General features: G+C 48.5%; 1 protein-coding gene across 1 annotated transcript in view; it reads right to left on the bottom strand.

Annotated features, from left to right (window-relative positions):
• Positions 1-13486: 13486 nt before the first annotated feature.
• RTN4RL1 (reticulon 4 receptor like 1) overlaps positions 13487-17946 on the bottom strand; it is a 30323-nt gene continuing 25863 nt past the window's right edge. The window contains exon 2 of the mRNA XM_051809799.1: positions 13487-16651. Coding sequence (XP_051665759.1) covers positions 15288-16651 — 1364 coding nt within the window. The 3' untranslated portion in view covers positions 13487-15287. The remainder of the gene's footprint in view (positions 16652-17946) is intronic.

The raw sequence follows: 17946 nt of genomic DNA on the forward strand, positions 1-17946 counted from the left end.
ACTATTAGGTCATGTGTTGTAAATACACTAAATGCAGTGCGTGTCCCGAGTGCACCAGTTTGGGTGCTAATGCCTGGATCCTGCCTCTTAGCATGCAGCCTAATTGCCTACTTGCACTGTGCTGCCTGGCATGCTATTTTTTGGGATAATTGCTCCCAAAGTCTCTGCATTTTAATGTAGTCGGCATTACATGGTCTAGCTAAAAATCGTTCTAAACAAACCTTGGGTCCTATCCCAGAAGAAATAGTGGCACAGCTTCCTGGGAAATGCAGGGAGCTTTTCCTCCTCTCTCTTTTTTCCTCTCTTTTTCGTTCTCTCTATTTCCTCCTGTCTTCCCTGCAGATCACCATGCTGGGCTTACTTGAACTGCAGAATCCCCTTGGATCAGAGCCCTGCTGTCACTCTGCTGCCTGCATCCATGGGTGGCTGTGAGTTGGTGACAACCTGGTCACTAGTGAAAAATCTTTTTAATTATTTAAGTGGTGGTAAACGCCTGCTCTTATTGGTATGGGCATAAGATGCAGCTTTGCTAATTTTTCCCTTTAATCTCCCCTGGAATTGCTGAGTGCCTGCTCTCCTTGGTGTTGTGTTTCCCTAAAGAAAGCTGCTTTGAAGAAGTCGGCTCCCTGCTCAGGATGCTGATGTGAATGAGTCCCTCAGCAAACAAGTTTCAGGCTTTTACACTAAAAGCACTTGAGGGTTATTTGTGAGTGTAATGTCAAGACAGCCTAATGGGAGATATGTGCCCCGCTCAGGTTTAAACCACACAGCACTGTAAGCTTCCCAGGTGTGATAGTAGTGCTGATTTTGCCTTTTTCTCCACTTTCCATTTGGGAGATGGAATAAAGCAGAATCCCGCTTTGCCTTTCGCAAGGAGACTGTCTCCTCTACTGACAAGCCCAAAAGAATCATTCCTGCTGCTCTTTGTGGGACCTTTATCTTCCCCCTCTGAGGCCAATAATGCAGAGCCTGCTACTTTGCAAAGGGAATACTTTGTGCATGGATGTGTTCGCTCCATCAGCAGCTGACTCTGGGTATAAGCAAGTCATACACCCTGAGCTATGCTGCTGCAGAAGAGCTAATCTGCCTGCCTTTCCTACTCTTTGGGGCAGAGCAGAACATATGTGGTGTTACCTCTTAATTCTTCTGTGGAGCATTAGGACTAATAAAAACCTTTCAGGGTTTCTGATATGAGAAGCAGCTGCTGTTGCATGCTAAGAAACAAAGACTGATTAAAATAAAAAGCCCCACGTACTTCTTCCGGTAACAGCGATGGTGAAAGAGCTTGTGACCCCCTCCTGTGGCAGGTGACACTCTTCTTTGCTTGACTAATTGCGTGGGGCTGCATACCTGGGAGGTAACAAGGGACTCGAGCAGTGGTGTACCCTTTAAATAACAGAACATTGAAGTCTCGTTGCTTTCATGTTTGTCTACTTGCTTCTAATTATTGAAGGCAGCTGACTTTAAAGCATAGGCCATTTCCTCCCCTTCCTGCAGCGGGGTCATAACAGCTTGTTTATACACTCCTAAGCTGGTTTGCTGCAACAGATTGTGACTTTAAATAGAAGGTTGCTAAGAGTGAGGTAAGGGTGCCGGGAGAAATGAGCTTTCTCAAAACAAGTCACTTGGTATTTCGGGGAGATGGGAGCAGCAGGCAAAAAACGCATCAGTGGAGAGGTGCAGGATGGGCGGCTCTCGTTGGCGGTTGGTGTAACAACATGAAGCTATACATATGTAGGTATATATGCTCTTTTAGAAAGCAGAGGGTAGTGTGATTGAGCCAGCCCTGTCCTGGGGAAACCTCTCCCAGGATTTTTCTGGCCCATCTCACGAGACCGTACCGTTACTAGTTATTTATTCATCCTCTGCAAATGCCAATAGCTCCTGTTTGGCATTGGGCTGAATATCAAAAAAGTTGATTCATTGACTTAAAAAAAACAAAACAAAACCTACACTGGACAAATGCTAGAAAATATGTGTTGGTAAAGAGGTGGACTGAGTGATGAACATATTTTCTATCTCTCATTTCTCTGACTCATGGCCCTAGCTTAGCACAGATTTTATTATCTTATCAAACAATTAATTACCTACATCCTTTAATTTCATATATATACAGTTTGAGATTGTTGTTTTTGTCTTCAAATACCTCTTATCCTCTCCCCAGTAGACTATTGCTGCTAAATAGATGGGATTATTTGCTTGGTGGCCACACCAGATTTATTTATAGTGCTAAGCCTGCACTAAGAGTTGGGGTGAAGACAGCTATCAAACTATCAGATTTAGCTTTACCCCCTTGGATTTAGTCCCTGGTAGGCTTCTGCTCAAGTCGTGGAAAGAAAAATTCATTAGGTGAACCTTAGCATGATTTTTCCATGGCTCTGATTTTAATCAAAGTGCGGATTTGAAATTGTTTTATCATTAAAATCTGTTGACTGAACGTCAATGTAAAGCAATTCCCCCCCGCCTGGTGTAGAGATGCATCCTGTGTGCTTAGGTAAATCCCAGACTGAGGGAGTGGAACAGCAGAAAGGGTAGAAATTAGCCTCTGAGGCTTGCAAATGCACTGCAGGCTGATGTCTCTCTGCGTTTCAAGGTCTGAAGTTCAATTGCAAGGCTGTTCTTCTGCTTATCCATAATGGGCAAACGAATCAATTAAAATGGTCTGTTCTTAAGCCACTGCAGAAGGGAAGACTTGTTTCAAATAACTGCCTTACAAGGTCTAAACGATGGGAGTTTAACGTAACAGCCTCTCATCTCCAAATCCACAAAATCAAGGCGGTGTGTTATACCCAGGTACCTGGGAGCACAGGGAAGAGAGGTTCTGGGGAGGCTCTTTAGTAGGTTACTAAAGAGTGTTTTTGCATAAGGCAGTGGAGTTGGTTTTCTCTGAAGACCAATTTACACAAGCCCCAGTGACTGCAGGGAGGCTGTAACTCCCAAACCTCAGGGCTGTGGCTCAGCATCCTAACAGGAGATACTGTGGGATCAGGGGAGAGCTGGAGGAGGATCACGCACATGCCAGACCTATTATACCTGGAGATGGAAGCCTGTGTGTTCAGAAGCTTGTTTTAAGAGCTTGTGTGCCTGTGTTTTCCATAACACTTCCCGATGAGATCCACCCAGGGTGTATGCATTTGAATTTTAAGAGCTTTGCATTCCAGGTCAGCGCGGTGCCTAACTCGGGACCCAGCTTCCTTGTGAATGAAAAATAACAATAATGTAGAGTAAGGTGGCCTGTGTGCTGCTCTGGGCTGGGCTGTCAGGGTGTGCTGACTGCAGCATCCTCCTCTGGGTAAGTATAGCGTTCAGCCAAGGCTGCAGGTAACTCCCTTGTCTGGCCGAAATCCGCTGCGTGACAGACGGCAATTTTCCGTGCTTGCAGGTAGGGCGAGGTCAGAGCGTCCTGTCACCGGGACTGGTGTAAATAGAGAGCAATCAGGCTGGAATTGGTGGTTGTGGTGATGTAAGAAGCGGTGTAAGGCAGAGGTGAAGCCAGACCCTAATGACAGCTTCTGCCTGCTCGCAGAATTCTGCATAGAGATCAGCACTTCCAGCAACAAAAGAAAGTAGGTCAGTGCCAGGTCCCCCTCCCCGCCTGCGCGCTGGAAGCACATGTGTTGGATTACACGCCTGCAGATTGAAGCAGGAGTGACTGTGATGGGTTTTTTTCCTTTGGGAAGGTGCATATAAAAGCAATTCGGTGCTTTACAGCGACTGGTGTGGTCGCTCTCGCCATGAGGGTTTTCATGGAGCTGCTACATCCCCGATCCTTGGGGAGCTCGGGAACCTGTTTGCCTATTAAAATTGCAGGGGGGAGCTGCCCCGGTTCCCTGGCAGCCCATCTGTGGTTTGGGGAGGGTGTGAGGCCAGCAGTGGCACCTGGGTGGGCTTCTGGTCCCTGCCCATCCTCTGGTTCCCTGATCCTGAGCCTCTCCTTGCCTTGCTGCAGCCATAAAACTCCAGTTCTACTTGAACGATTACCCGACACGTTAATTGGGACTCCCGCTATGATTAAAAAGAAATTTCAGATTAAGCCCGCCATGCTGTATAGCTCAGGAAGAAAACATCTCTTTATAAACACAGCAGGAACGTGGGGACTCCATTATTACTATTTTCTTTTAACTTTGAGGAAACTGGCTCTCACTGCTGTTTAGACCACAAGGAGACAAGTGTGGCCGTCGCTCCACTATGGTCAGAGCTGAGCGGAAGGGATGCTTGCAGGGAGATAAAATTGCAGGGTGTTTTTCCTCCTTTTTTTTTTTTTTTTTAGCTTAATGTGATAATCATAATGGATTTATCTCTGTAGACTTCAGTTCCTGTCTGTGTGGGAGACACAGGCTCTGCCACTCTTGGGCAGAGCTCAGAGGAACTTGTAGTTTGTACAAACCAGGTGAGGGGGCAAGTGTGGTCCCAGCAGAATATGGTATCTAGTGTATTTAATTTGTTACACAACCTTTGCAGAGGTGTTGTTGGCCAGCTCTGAAAGCATCTCCAGCTTGCTGTGCCCCTGAGGAAAATCCCAGGTGAGCAGCATTGGGTTGTTGGTCCTGTTGTCCACTGGACACCGCTGGCCAGGTGATGTGCTCTGAGACTGGTGCTAACCCTCTTAAACTCTCAAATATTTGCTCTATTTTTTTTCATTTTGGAAAGCTGTAATGTTGTTTGCAGTCAAAATCCAGCCCTCTTCAATCAAACACTGCCTTCTGATGGAGAACATCATCCGAGGGTGTCTTCTCCTCCTCCAGTGGAGCTTTCTGTGTGCAGTAGTTTAGGTAGGACCTCCTGTAAATCCTGTTTGGATGAGTTCCCACTCAGCAGGAGCATGGGGAGCCTCCCCCTGCTCATCACACAGCAGGGGACCAACTCCAGTCCTTCCACAGCACCAGGAGATAACTGTGTATGTTCAATATCCAGAGCAGGAATCATTGCAGGTCTGCAGATCCCAGCCCTGCCCTTGCTCTGTGCTGGACTCACTGAGCTGGTAGGCAAGGGCAGCAGTAGATTATCCCCCGTTCCCCCCTGGCTTTTTTTTCCCTTTAAACTTACCTTTTGGTGTTCCATCTGAAGCAGCATGAGGTGAGTAAACTCCACTGCTCAAAATAAGAGTGGATAAGCTCAGTTTACTTGCATTTATTCATGACTTCACCACTCCACTGGGGCCTGAAAATCAGAGCCAAAAGGAACTGCAGTGAAAATTGGCCTACATGCAATGGCTTTAAATAATCTGCCCTTTTGCTCTAGTTCTGGGTTGAGATGTGCTGGAAGCCTGAGGAGCTGGGATCTGCCTTGATGTAGGAGCTGCTTTTTGTTTTCTTTCCCTGGTGTTGGTTTTTCTGTATACAGTGTAACTTAGGGGAAGTTACAAAGCAGGGGGGGAAAGGAAAAAATCTCTTTAAGGATTGCTGCATTTAGTGCACGACTCAGAATTATCAGGATCAGCACAATGAATTAGCTTTTATTTCCAAAGACATAAAAAATAAGAGAGAAAATAGAAATAAAACGATCAGCCTGCGTCCCAAATATTGACACCTGGGAACAGGATTGGATTGAAAAACACAGTTCTGCTGGAAGAGGGAGGGTGCATGTTAATATAGTGAGTTCTTGTATGCACTTGCATTTGTGCAGGTTGTTAAGGCAAATATGATTCCCAGATGACGTGTGGTACATGCATGTGCCTGACACTTGCACCAGCGAGGGAAGAAGTCACGCAAGCCGTCGGAGAGCCGAGTGCTCTGGGTGAGGCTCAGCTTCGGCATCCGAGCAGAAATAGAAATGGATCCATCTGCAAACCAGGTCATCGCCGCTCTTGTGCTTTTCCTCTTGGGCCCCCTTGAATCACATCATGATTTCTTCCCCCCCCCAGCTCCCTGCAGCTGGGATTACTTTTCACGTACTCTGCTCACATAATTGCCTCTAATAATTTCTCAGCTCTTGAGACAAATATGTCCACCTTCCCCCTTACACGGCTGCACGCTCCTGCTCCAGCCTCACGTCTCCTTCCTGCTGCTCCTGCCTCTCCTGAGTGCTTCCCTCCTCTCTCACTGTTCCAGCCTTGAGTTCCCATCTCCCTTCCTGGAGATACACCCAACTGATGGCGAGTGCTTCCCCAGCCTCTGTGTTATGCAGCTCTCTCACGCAGATGTCCTTGGCTGGTCCCAGCACTGCTCTTCACCTGGGAAGGGGATCCTGCAGGCACACAGGGAGATGGAGCATCACAGAAGGAGACACTGTCAGGCAGGGCTACTCCTCCGTGCCTCTCTGCTATCTGGATGCTGGCACCAACATTTCAGGGCAGTGCTGTGTCAGCAGCACACGTGGAGGGGGATTTTGGAGGTTTCCCATCTTTGCTCTGCAGAAAACCCTTCCAACCACCCAAGGAAGCTGGTGGCTGGGGTCCTGCCATGCCAGCTGGAGTGCCAGGGAGTCGAGGCAGGCTGTTAGCAACCCGTGGTATATTTAGTTCAGGTTTAACAGGGGCTCCATATGTGTGTGTTCTCTTGTTTCCTATTGCTTTCTACGTGCTAAGTAGATGCAGGAAAGAGTGGAGAAACCTTCCCGTGACAGGGATGCGGTTTCGCTGCTCCATGTTCTGTTCTCTTTGCGAGGCTGCTTCCCTGAGCTGTGCATTTAGGAAAGCATTAGTGTGAGAACTGGAGAGGAACAAGTGTCCCAGGGACTCCTTTTATCAGGGATGGAGCCCTGAAAATGTGGTAAGGTCTTTCCAGTGACGTGGTTCTACTGAGGGACCAGGGCACACAGGGCTGTGGAGCAGGACCCTGCAGGCAGCTGACTCTGTGCACCAGTGGATTTTGCACATTTGGTCCTTCTCAGGACATTTTGGTGCCAAAATGGTCACTCTGCTTTTCCTTTTAAATTATTATTTTACAAATTTGTGTATTTCAGAAGGAGGTTAAGGCATGAGTTGAAAATCATATGGATACTCTGTGATTCCCAGGAGGGCTAAGCAGGGCTGATTCTGAGGACATGAGGTCACGCAAGGCACTTCCTGAGACAGAACACGCAGAAATGCTCCCTTAGAGAAGATGTGTGAGGAGCCAACACCTTTGATTACAGGATATTTCAGCTGTAGAAGGATTGTCTGAGGGAATAACTATGAAAACCTTTTCCAGGGAGAGCAATTTGTATGCACTATTGAGAAATCAGGTCTGAGAGAAGTTTCACTAGGTCTGTGGGAGAAAAAAATAACCAAGTCATGCTGGTAGGCTCGAAGTAGAGGTGTTAAATCTTGGCTGCAAATTGGGGAAGGTGCAGCCCAGAGTCCTGTGCTGGGGATGCTGCAGTACTTGCCCAGGAACCGCAGGGTGGAGGGGGATCAACTGGTGCAGCTCAAATTGAAGCTAGTCTCTGAGGGATAGCAACACTTGCTGGGAGTGGGATTTGCTTCTCTGGGAGACAAAGTGTATGGATGTGGGGGAGAAATGGAAATCTTCCCGGGCAAGTCAACAAATAGCCAAGTTTCATTATTCCATAACGGCCTCTGAAATCCACAGTCTGTCATAGAAACAATTTTGTGTTTTAATAGAAGTGTTTTGCTTTTGACCCTGTGTGGCAAAGCAGCCCCTGAAAAGCAGGAGGTGAGCTTTTACTGTTTCCATCTGATTTTGGTTTTCCTCCTACTCTGTTTTTTTAAATCTCGTGTCCCCCAGGCACGTTCAGACAGGCAGGATGCTGGGTGTGGGTGCAGGAGCCTCTCAGGGTGTAGCAGGACCTGGCTTTGGCAGGATAGAGGATTCAGACACAAATGCCATGCCCAGAGATGTTCTAGTGGCCAGAACATTATTGTTAACCACAATTTTGTACTTGGGCAGCAGCAAGGTGCCTCTGTAAGTGTCAGCTGTAAGTACAAAATAAGCCCCATCTCCCAGAGCTTCCCAGTACCGGCAATGCCTTTTGTCCCTGAGCAGGATCAAAGGTTGGGTTGCAAACCACTGACTTCTGCCTGGAGCCAGGGGCGCCTTCCCTGGGAAACAACTCGACTCTTTTCATCCGAATGAGACGTGTAACTTTAAACCCATGATTTAGCATCCCCTTTTAGCTGGAAAATACAGGATTCAGAGCATCTGGCGGGTGCTGCAGTGTGTTGCGAGGAGGAGACCGCAAACAAATGGAGAGGAGAAATGGAAAAGAGGAAGGAAATTTTGAGTGATGTTAGGAAGTGTTTTACAAAGCAGATGGCAAACAACGCCTGCCTGACCCTCTGCCTGTCTGCGGCACAGGGGCTGTGACAGCCAACTCGCTGCGAGCGGGGAGTGCAGTAAGCTGTCCATAAATCAAAAGCACCGAGACTATCAAATTTGTTTATTACTTGGGGTAGTGCCGCTGTGTTCGAGTCGTGTAGCTATTTTGTTTCGTTTCTTCTAGCTGTGTTTCCAAAAAAAAAAAATACAAAAAAAAAAAAAAGAGATTTGTTGGAACATAACTATACCGTTCCCTTTATCATTTGATTCTTTCTTTCCTTTTTTTTTTTTTTTTTAAATTCTTTTTTTTTTTTTCCTCTCAGAAGATAGCGAGCGAGCCGTGGTGGAGCTGGTGGTGTTAATGTTCTGCAGCAGGAGTGAAATAGCCTGGAGATGTGCAGCGAGAGCAGGGGCGTGTGCCCTAAATAGGAGGGTTAAACAGGGCTTATTCTGAGGAAAGCAGTAATTGCAGCTTGTGTGAAGCAGTAATATTCTTTTGTGCATTATTTACCCAGGAACATCTGCTAATACATATACATTCTCCAGTGCATGTAAACAACTTGTGCAGGAAGAGGATTAGGAGATTTATAAAAAAATTAGAAGCAAGTTAAAAGGGCAATTAGAAGAGCAGAAAGAGATATTGAGCAGTGAATTAGGGAGGATATTTTAACACACAATCAGAGCTCCCCGAGACGTATTCAGAGCAGAGAGAAGGTAAAAGAGAAAATTGGCCAATTACGAAATGATAGCAGGGAATTGGTGACATGAGAGAAGGTAATGGCTGATTTGTTAAACAGTTATTTTGATTCTGTTTTCACAAAGGAGGAAGAGGATGGAGGGCAGCTCCGGAAAGGACTCGGGCTGTGCGGATGAGGGTGGGGATGAGATGAGGAGCCTGCAGAGAGATATAAAGATCCATCTGCTGAGTGGCTGGGCGTGGGGAGAATTTCACCCACATTCACAGGGTGGGGGAAAAAATGGATTTTAGTGAGCAACTCCTTACAGCAGGGAGCTGGGTTAGCGAGGGGCTGGTGTTATAACGCTCACTTTTGTTCACCAAATTGGCTGCTTTTGGGTGGAAACCAGGGAGGTGATTGCTGAGGTGACTGATCCTTCTCCCTGTTGAAGGATATTTCTCTGGGAAAGGGGAGGACAGAGATGGATGGGGATTCTGGAGAGTTGCTGCTCCCGGGGCTACTTTTATGAGGGTAGAGATGTTTTTGGCTTTTCAGTGTGACACCTTCCCAAAAACACACATTGCAAAGCGTGAGCACCTGTGTCCTGCTTTCATAGTTGCTTTTGCTTCCATCTGTAACCCACAAACTCAAGAATACAAGAGCACCCCTGGAATCACTGTTCCCATCAGCACTGGTGTCAGTATCTCATGTTTCACCAAAGCAGTGGTGAGCTGGATGCAGTAAGAGGGAGGAAAAGACTGAGGGAACAAGGGGATAATGCCAACCAACAGGACCTCAAGGAAATAGTAAGAGATGGAAAGGGAAATACTCTTGGTAGTGCAATGGGAAATGGGCTCTTGGGAGGTGTTCCTGCAGGAGCGGTTGAAGCTAAGACAGGGAAAGAATACACAGACAGGGGATTTAGGGAAGGATGAACTTGAAGAACTGCAAAAAGTGTTATTTAGCTGCAAGAAATGTGAAGTGACGCTTTTGTTCTGCTCTGTCCCCTCTGAAGAGGGGTACGTGTCACAGAGCGACTTTCTGAGACAAAGGAAATAATTTGGAACTGGTGCTGGGGGGACACAAGTGTGGTCTGGGAAGCAATGGGGAATATAGGAGAAACTGCGGACTCATGGTGTTGGTTTAGACTGATAAACTGAAAATTTATTCTCAGTATCCAAGAGGTGTTTGGTTTTCATCCTGCCTGGGAGGATAAAAGAGATGCAGTGTTGCGTGGTTTCTGTTTTCAAAGCATGTACGAAAAGCTCCATATTAGCAATTACGGGATGAAACTGTGGAAAAGTGGTACAAAGGAGAGAAAATTGGCTCCGACTCAGGAAACGGGATTCTGCTGCCGGGAGTGAGTTTCCAGAGGCACAGTCTGGGGTCTCTTCTGGGTCCTCTGGTGTTTATTTTTTTTAATGGAAAGGATTTGCACGAACAGCCCAAAGTCAGAGCGTTGAAGCTCACTGATGGAGAGAAGGGAAAAGCAGCCAGAGCGAGAGGGACTCGTCTTGTCTGCCGGAGCAGCACAGACTGGAGAGCACTAAAGGAAAGGGAAACCAGTGAGCAAATAAATGCTCAAGTGACACATTTCCCAGGGGAAGCATTTGGAGCTCATGGGGAGCTATTGGGAGTGTCTGCCCATGTTGGCAACAGGCAGCCTGTCTGCCTGAACCCCGAGAGGGATCAATGCGTGTCTGAGGGTTGAGCTTGGGATAGGAGCATGTAGAGGTTTAGGTTTACAGAATCACAGAATCATTTAGGTTGCAAAATACCTGTAAGATCACTGAGTCCAACTGTTAACCCAGCACTGCCAAGGCCACCACAGAACCATGTCCCCAAGTGCCACATCTACACATCTGTTAAATCCTTCCTGGGATGGTGACTCCATCACTGCCCTGGGCAGCCTGTGCAAGGGTGTGACAACCCTTTCAGTGAAGACATTTTCCCTAATATCCAATCTAAATGTCCCCTGGAGCAACTTTGAGGCCATTTCCTCTCATTCTATTGCTTGTCACTTGGGAGAAGAGACCAACCTTCTTTCAGGGAGTTGTGGAGAGTGAGAAAGTGTCCCCTGAGCCTTCTTTTCTCCAGGCTGAGCCCCCCCAGCTCCCTCAGGCACTCCTCATCACACCTGTGCTCTAGGCCCTTCCCAAGCTCTGTTCCCTTCTCTGGACACGCTCCAGCCCCTCAATGTCTTTCTCATTATGAGGGGCCCCAAACTGAACCCAGGATTCAAGATGCCTCACCAGTGCTGAGCCCAGGGGAACGATCACTGCCCTGGTCCTGCTGCCACGCCATTGCTGGTACAAGCCAGGATGCCCCTGGCCACCTGGGCACACCAGCTCATGTTCAGCCACTGTCAACCAGCACCCCCATGTCCAGGCACCGCTCCAGCCACTCTGCCCCATGCCTGGAGTGCTGTATGGGATTGTTTTGACCCGAGTGCAGGACCAGCACGTGGCTTTCTTGAACCTCATCCCGTTGGCCTCAGCCCATCAATCCAGTTTGTACAAATGGGAGCACGTGAACCACTGCCCAGCATCACCTCAGAGCGGCCACGGTGCCTTCTGCCACCTGGGGGTTCAACTCTTTAGCCCAGGTACTTCCCTGTCAAAACCTTTGGTGTCTGGGAGCAATTCTAATGAAATCCCAGATTTCTCCAGCTCGTCTCCAGCCTGATTCAGACCATCTCTGGCAAGTCACGGTGATACCTGTGTCTGCTCGACTGGAGAGATGCGTGCTTGGAGGTTGTGGGAGCGCTGCTTCGGAGAAGAGGGGATTTCTGCCAGGCCTCAGAGCAACATTCAAAATGCATGAAGACATGCTGTAGGAAGGGACTGGGGGAAAGACACACGAGCGTGAACCAGGGGCCGTGGTAGAGCTGAACCACGCAGATGGGAAGTTCGTTACTGAGGCTGAGTGTCAGAGCATGCCATAAAAATTTAGTTTATCCTCAAAGAGCTGTGGTTGTGGAATAAGGATGGGAGCGGGGAGGGATGGCAGCTGAGGAGAAGGCAGGAGGAATATCAGAAACCTGTAATCCTTGTGTGTCCTGGGCTGGGTTAGAGTTGGTTTTCTTTCTAGTACCTGGTATAGTGCTGTGGTTTGGGTTTGGGATGAAAATGATGTTGATAACACACCAATTTTTAGTTGTTGCTTAGCAGTGTTTACACTGAGTCAAGGACTTTTCTGCTCCTCATCCCACCAGTGAGGATGCTGTGGGGCACAGGAATCTGGGAAGGGACAGAGCCAGGACAGCTGATCCCAACTGACCAAAGGGATGTTCCAGACTGTATGGAATCATGGTCAGTATATAAACTGGGGTCAGAGCTGGCTGGGCATCGGTCAGCAGGTGGTGGGCAATTGCAGTGTGCATCATTTGGTTTGTATACTCTAATTCTATTGTTGTTATTAATTATTTCTTCCATTTCTGTCCTGTTAAACCATCTTTATCTCAACCCATGAATGTTGCTTATTATTCCCAATTCTCTCCCCCATTCCACTGCAGTCAGGTGGTGTTTAGCTACCTGCCAGGTTAAACCATGACACCATGTTAAGAGACATCTCCTATTTAGCAGTGTATCATGTCTCCCTTCTGGCTTTTAAACAGTCCCCTTTATCACTGAGAGTTAGAGCGCTTGATTGACAAGGCTTGTAATACACCATGGAGTTGCCTTTATTTTTCCTACATGTTAAAGGAAAAGATACTAAAAATACAATTATGGTTTTGAGCCAGGCGTAGTCTGTTCTAATATAATTCATCTCAAAGACTATCCACCGTGCCTGCTGCACCCAAATCATTTATAAAACATTAGCATCTCCTGTGCTGACATTTCACTCCTATATTACAGGAGTTACACGCAGACTTAAAAAAAAATTAATAAAGTGCTTCTCTTCTTCATTCTCCCACTGAGAGCTTTGATTTCCAGAGTATGAAACGAAATAACCAACATAACAACATTCTCCACTTCTAAGGGACAGTGCCAGACTCATTCAGTTGCTATTGGTTATAGAGAGTAGGACATGAGGGAGCTATTTCAGATCACGGATTATTTGTTCTGGCTGCATTGGACATCCCTTTAGTGGAGCTTTAGAGCCCTGTAGACAGAAAAGTTTGAGTAGGAGCTGGAAGGCAGAGGGCTTGATGAAGTAACCTCTTCCTTTCTCCTCCCAGAATTAGTCTTGCTATTCCCCAAGAAGGTTGTTTAAAAGAGAAGCATCCAAGCCTCTGCCCTTCCTCACTTGTAAGATGGACAGAAGAGGTCATGCCTGTCCAGCTTCCCCCTCCCACCATCCAACTGCTTGTAACCATAAGTGCATTGGGGAAGTTTCTTCTTTTTTTTTTTTTTTTTTTTTTCCATCAGGAGTTTCCCGTTTCATTTCCAGATACCTCCAAGGGATCTGACACTGTGTAAATACCCTCAATACCCTCTCCCCTTCCCCAAAGCAGTTAGGAGAGCGGATTTCCCAAGATGGCCCATTCTTCCTGAAGCTAGTGGTGTGTCTGATGGAAAACACAAGCCGCTTCCTTTGGGATTTCCAGCCCCACACGTGAGGTACGGGCTCAAAACATGCTGGGATACGGTTAGGAAATGAACAGCAGCCTTTTCTTGTCCAAGATCACTTTTATTTCCCTTGTTTCATTAACTTCAGTGTCTGTTTGGTCTCACACATCCACGCTGACAGGGAATTCACACCGACAGCAGAATTTGGGCAGCACCTCTCCAAGCCTGTGGGCTGCCATCAGTGAAGCTGCCAGCTCTGCTGTGCCCCCGACCAGCAAACGCATCCCTCCACCACAGGGTGTAATTTGGGACGAGGGGAACAGGCAGACCTGCTCCCTCTCCTCCACCTGGAAGGGGCCACAACCCCCTTCATATGGCTCTCTTGGACCATTGATATCCCTCTCCTACCATGGACCAGAAGCCCTGGGCTCTGTGCTTCTCACCGGTCCTCTATGAGCTGTAGTTTCCCCCTTCTCTGACCCTTCCCATGATACAACCTGTTCCTTTTAAGAAACAAAACCTCTCCTGACGCTGTCAGGACTGTCTCCAGCCTGGGAGCTGCTCCTTGCTGCCCCAGTGAAAACCTTAGTCCAGCTATAAAGGTCCTCACGCCACCGACATGGCTGGGAAGCCCCTCTCTGCCTCCAGCCCCAAAATAGCCCCTTTCTTCCCCGGAGCCTTGTAGCACTCTCCAGAGACAGAGCTCTATGGCTCTATTTATTTGGGCTAATTAATCTCTCTCTCTCTCTCTCTCCCCTGGTTACAAATTAGGGTGTAAGGGTGAGTTTTGGCTCTCTGGATACGGACTTTGCTGCACCGCACGCAACCCCCCACCCACCCCCTCCCAAAGTTTAGTGCTCTGAATTGCTGAGAACATTGGTCCACTGTGGTTCCCCCGCACGTACTGAGCCCGCCCGATGGCTTTCAGCATCTGTAGGCACTGCTGCCGGTTTGTTTTCTTGAGAAAAACCAAAAAAAAAAAAAATCATATACTGGTCTGCTATAAATTCAACAATACAATCCTTAGTTCTGAAGATATAGTTTCCATATAGTTTATAAACATTGTAAGACATACATATGGATAATTGAGGGGAAAGGGGAGAGCCTGTGCATTTGTTGGGGTTTTTTTTCGGATGTGTGAACATGGTTACAAAAAACACACCTCCTGCGGGTACCTCATTTCTTTAAGTGTTGGGTTTGTTTTTGTTTTTTTTTTTGTTTAATTCCACCTCTAATCAGTCTTTCCTTTGGTTGTTGGCTACTCCAAGCCCAGCAGGCAAGCCCTGTTCTGCTGTAATGCCTGAGATATTCAGGGGTTTGAGATTGTCTTCTAAGAGATTCCCAGCCAACTTTGGCCTCTGGGTTTGGAGCCAAAAGGGCTAAAACATGGGAGAACCAATGTCCTTATTACATCGGTATCAGTGTCCTTGCACTCACTTTCAGAGAAACAGTGTAGGCTTAATTGGTGATGGTTTTTACAGCAATTATGTTCCTTTCAGTAATTGGAGGGGTCGTTCGGAGCGCTCTCAAATGAACAGGATTTCACAAGAGCATGGATACAGTCCATTTGTCCGGTTGCTGTCACCGACGAATTGGCTACCGTCCCTGTTATCTGCTTTTTGTAAGGTTGGCTTTTTTTTTGTTGTTGTTGTTGTTGTAGGTGCTCGGTTAGGCTGTTTGTGACAAGGTGTGATAATGCCTTTTTAATCCGCTCCCGCTGCGTTCGGCACAGTCCGCGTTGGCAGCCCGGCCGGGCGCGGAGAGACCGTCAGAAGCCGAGACAGCGTTCTTCCCTTCGCCAGGCCAACGCTAGCCACGTACAAAAAAAGAAGAAGAAAAGAAACTCTGGTCCTTTGTAGATTGGTGGCAGTACAAGCTCCGCTCTGTCCGCAGCCGGGGGCTCAGCGGATGACGGCCGCCAACACCACCATAAAAACCAGGAGCGACGCCCTGAGCCCCGAGCAGCCGGCTGCCTGCTGGACCCCGCTGGGGGGGCGGATGGGCGTCCGCCGGGTACACTTACCCTTGCGCTTGGGGGACAGCGTTGGCATCACCCCAAAGCTGAATTTGTGCTGATAATCAGGCACATAGTCTGGAACCTCCTGCCCGTTTTTCCGCGGCCCCAAGGACACCGGTTTGGAGGTTCGGTTACGGCTTTTGTGGCTGGTGCAGTTCTTGCCGGGTTTGCGGTAGCCCGGCCGGGAGCCGGGGGGGCCGGCGGGCTGGCTGCTGTGCAAACTGTTCTCAGCCCCTCTCTCCTTCCCCTTCTCCTTGGAGGAGTGGTGAGGGTGGTGGGTTTTGGAGGCTCCTCTGTCCGCTGTGGAGAAAGTGTGTGTTTTCATCTGATGGAGCGACTCGGACCCTGAACAGTTCCTAAAGTCTTCTGCTCTTAGCACCTTGAGGTCCTTGCCATGCATCTGCTCGGGCGACTCGCAGATGACACTGGAGCTGGAGCCTCTGAACCTGTGCAGCCATTCCCAGAGGGAACGGGCTTTGCAGTCGCAGCTCCATGGGTTCCCATTCAGCCTGAGAAACTCCAGGGCTCCCAGGTGGGCCAGGCAGTCCCCCTGCAGCTCCGAGAGGCTGTTATTGAACAGGAAAAGGGTGGTCAATCTTCGGAGGTCATGAAAAGCCCGCCTGTGAATCCACTGCAGCTGATTTTGATGGATGAGCAGCCGATCCAGGTTTATTAGTCCCCTGAACGTGTTCTGATGGAGGCTCCAGAGCTTGTTTCCATGGAGAAAAAGATGGCTAAGGTTAACCAAGTCAACAAAAATATCATCCTGAAGGAACTCAATGTGGTTGTCTTGCAGGTAAAGGTATTGCAGGTTGTGGAGGCCACCGAATATCCCGCTGGGGAGGGAGCTCAGCCCGCACTTGTAAAGGTACAAGGCATGGAGTTTCACCAGCCCTTGGAAAGTGTCTGCAGCTAAAGCCCTTAGGTAGCGGTTGTCCCCCAGGTCCAGCTCTTCCAGGTTGACGAACCCGTCAAAGGTGTTTGGGTCAATGAAGGTGATGTTGTTGGAGTAGATCCAGAGGGTGACCATGGAGGGGCTGAAGTGGCCCCGCAGCAGCAAGGTGATCTGGTTGTTCTGGAGAAAGATCCTCTCGCTGTCCTCGGGGATGCCCTCGGGGATGGTGACGAAGTTGTGGGCCTGGCAGCTGACAGTCATCGGGGAGGGGTAGCACACGCAGTCGGTGGGGCAGCCCAGGGCACTGGGCACCTTCAGCCCCAGCAGCACCAGCAGCAGCTCCGCAAACCCCCCTGTGCGGAGAGAGGGGAGAGCGGCGTCAGCGGGAACCGGGCACCTCCCGCCCACCCATCACTGCTGTGGAGACTATTCTGGGTGAAAAACGCCCCCAATTAACTCAGCCCTCCTCTCTGCTCATGAATTACCCACGCGGCTGTGATGAGTAGGCTCATCACCCACAGTAGTTAAAACGTGATGTATGGAGTACTCCCTGCCTCCTCGCCCTGCCTGCAACAGGCAGCTGGTTGTGCTCCCAGCCCAGAGCAGGCAGGAGAAACTTTCTCGGTGAGAATTCACGCTGGCAGTGCAGGCAGCAGAGCCCCTTGCCTGCAGGCAGCAGCACCATCGGAGGAAATTTCGTGGTGTGAGAGCAAACAGAGGAAATGCAAACCCTTTTATGTGTCCACCCCTCCTTATAATGCATCTCTCAAATCGCCTGCACTTAACGTATTGGGGAGGAAAAGGAACAGAGATTTAGCAATTCCCAGTGAACCACCTAAAATTACACGTGGGCAGCGAATCTGCACAGCACACCCTGCTCTGCCAAAGGCACAGACCCATCCCCACCATCTCCTTTGACTACAGTAGTTAGACACCACCATCCACCCTGAAACCCAAGTGATTTGCAGGAAAATATGTTGTCAGCAGTTGGTGGGAAAGGCTGAGCCGAAAACTCCGTTTGGAAGTGGGATGCTCAGACATATTTCTAAATGGATGTCCTGTGGCAAAGCATATTGCATCCTCTAATGCTACAGTATGTGCTTGTGACTGGGGCTTTCTCACAGCAGAGAAGCAGAGAGTGAGGCAGGAATCATCCCCTCCCTCTGCTCAGCTCTCAGAGCACCAGTTTCACCGCCCTGCTCCCGTCTCGCTCCCACTCCTCACACCAGGCTTGCTTTCAGGCTATTCCTTCTGTGCCGAGTGGCTTTTCAGACTCATTGCACCAGACTTGTCATTTCTCATTCAGATTTTCCTCCTAGATTTGGCTTTTTCCTCTTATACGCAAAATTTGCTCATGTCTAATGAATTCTGCCTCTGGACTTTACGGGGAAAAGGAGTAATAGCAGAGCAGCGCACAGCTGCTGGTGCCATCCTGCCCACGAGTTCTACTCAGCTTGTAATAATCTGAAAAACGAGAGTGGAAGTGGAGTTCATCTCTAATTACTCAACGTCGTTATCACCAGCTAGTCCAAGATCCTGGACCCCTTGGGCTTTTACAGTCCCTTTCTTCAGAGCCTGCAGCCGAATACAAGTGGGAGGCACAAAAACCTTACTGTTTTCTTATTAATTCTGTTTGAAATATAACTCT

This window comes from Manacus candei, unplaced genomic scaffold (assembly GCF_025592945.1).
Source record: "Manacus candei isolate 608988 ecotype Guabito, Panama unplaced genomic scaffold, ASM2559294v1 h1tg000076l, whole genome shotgun sequence".
NCBI lineage: Eukaryota > Metazoa > Chordata > Aves > Passeriformes > Pipridae > Manacus > Manacus candei.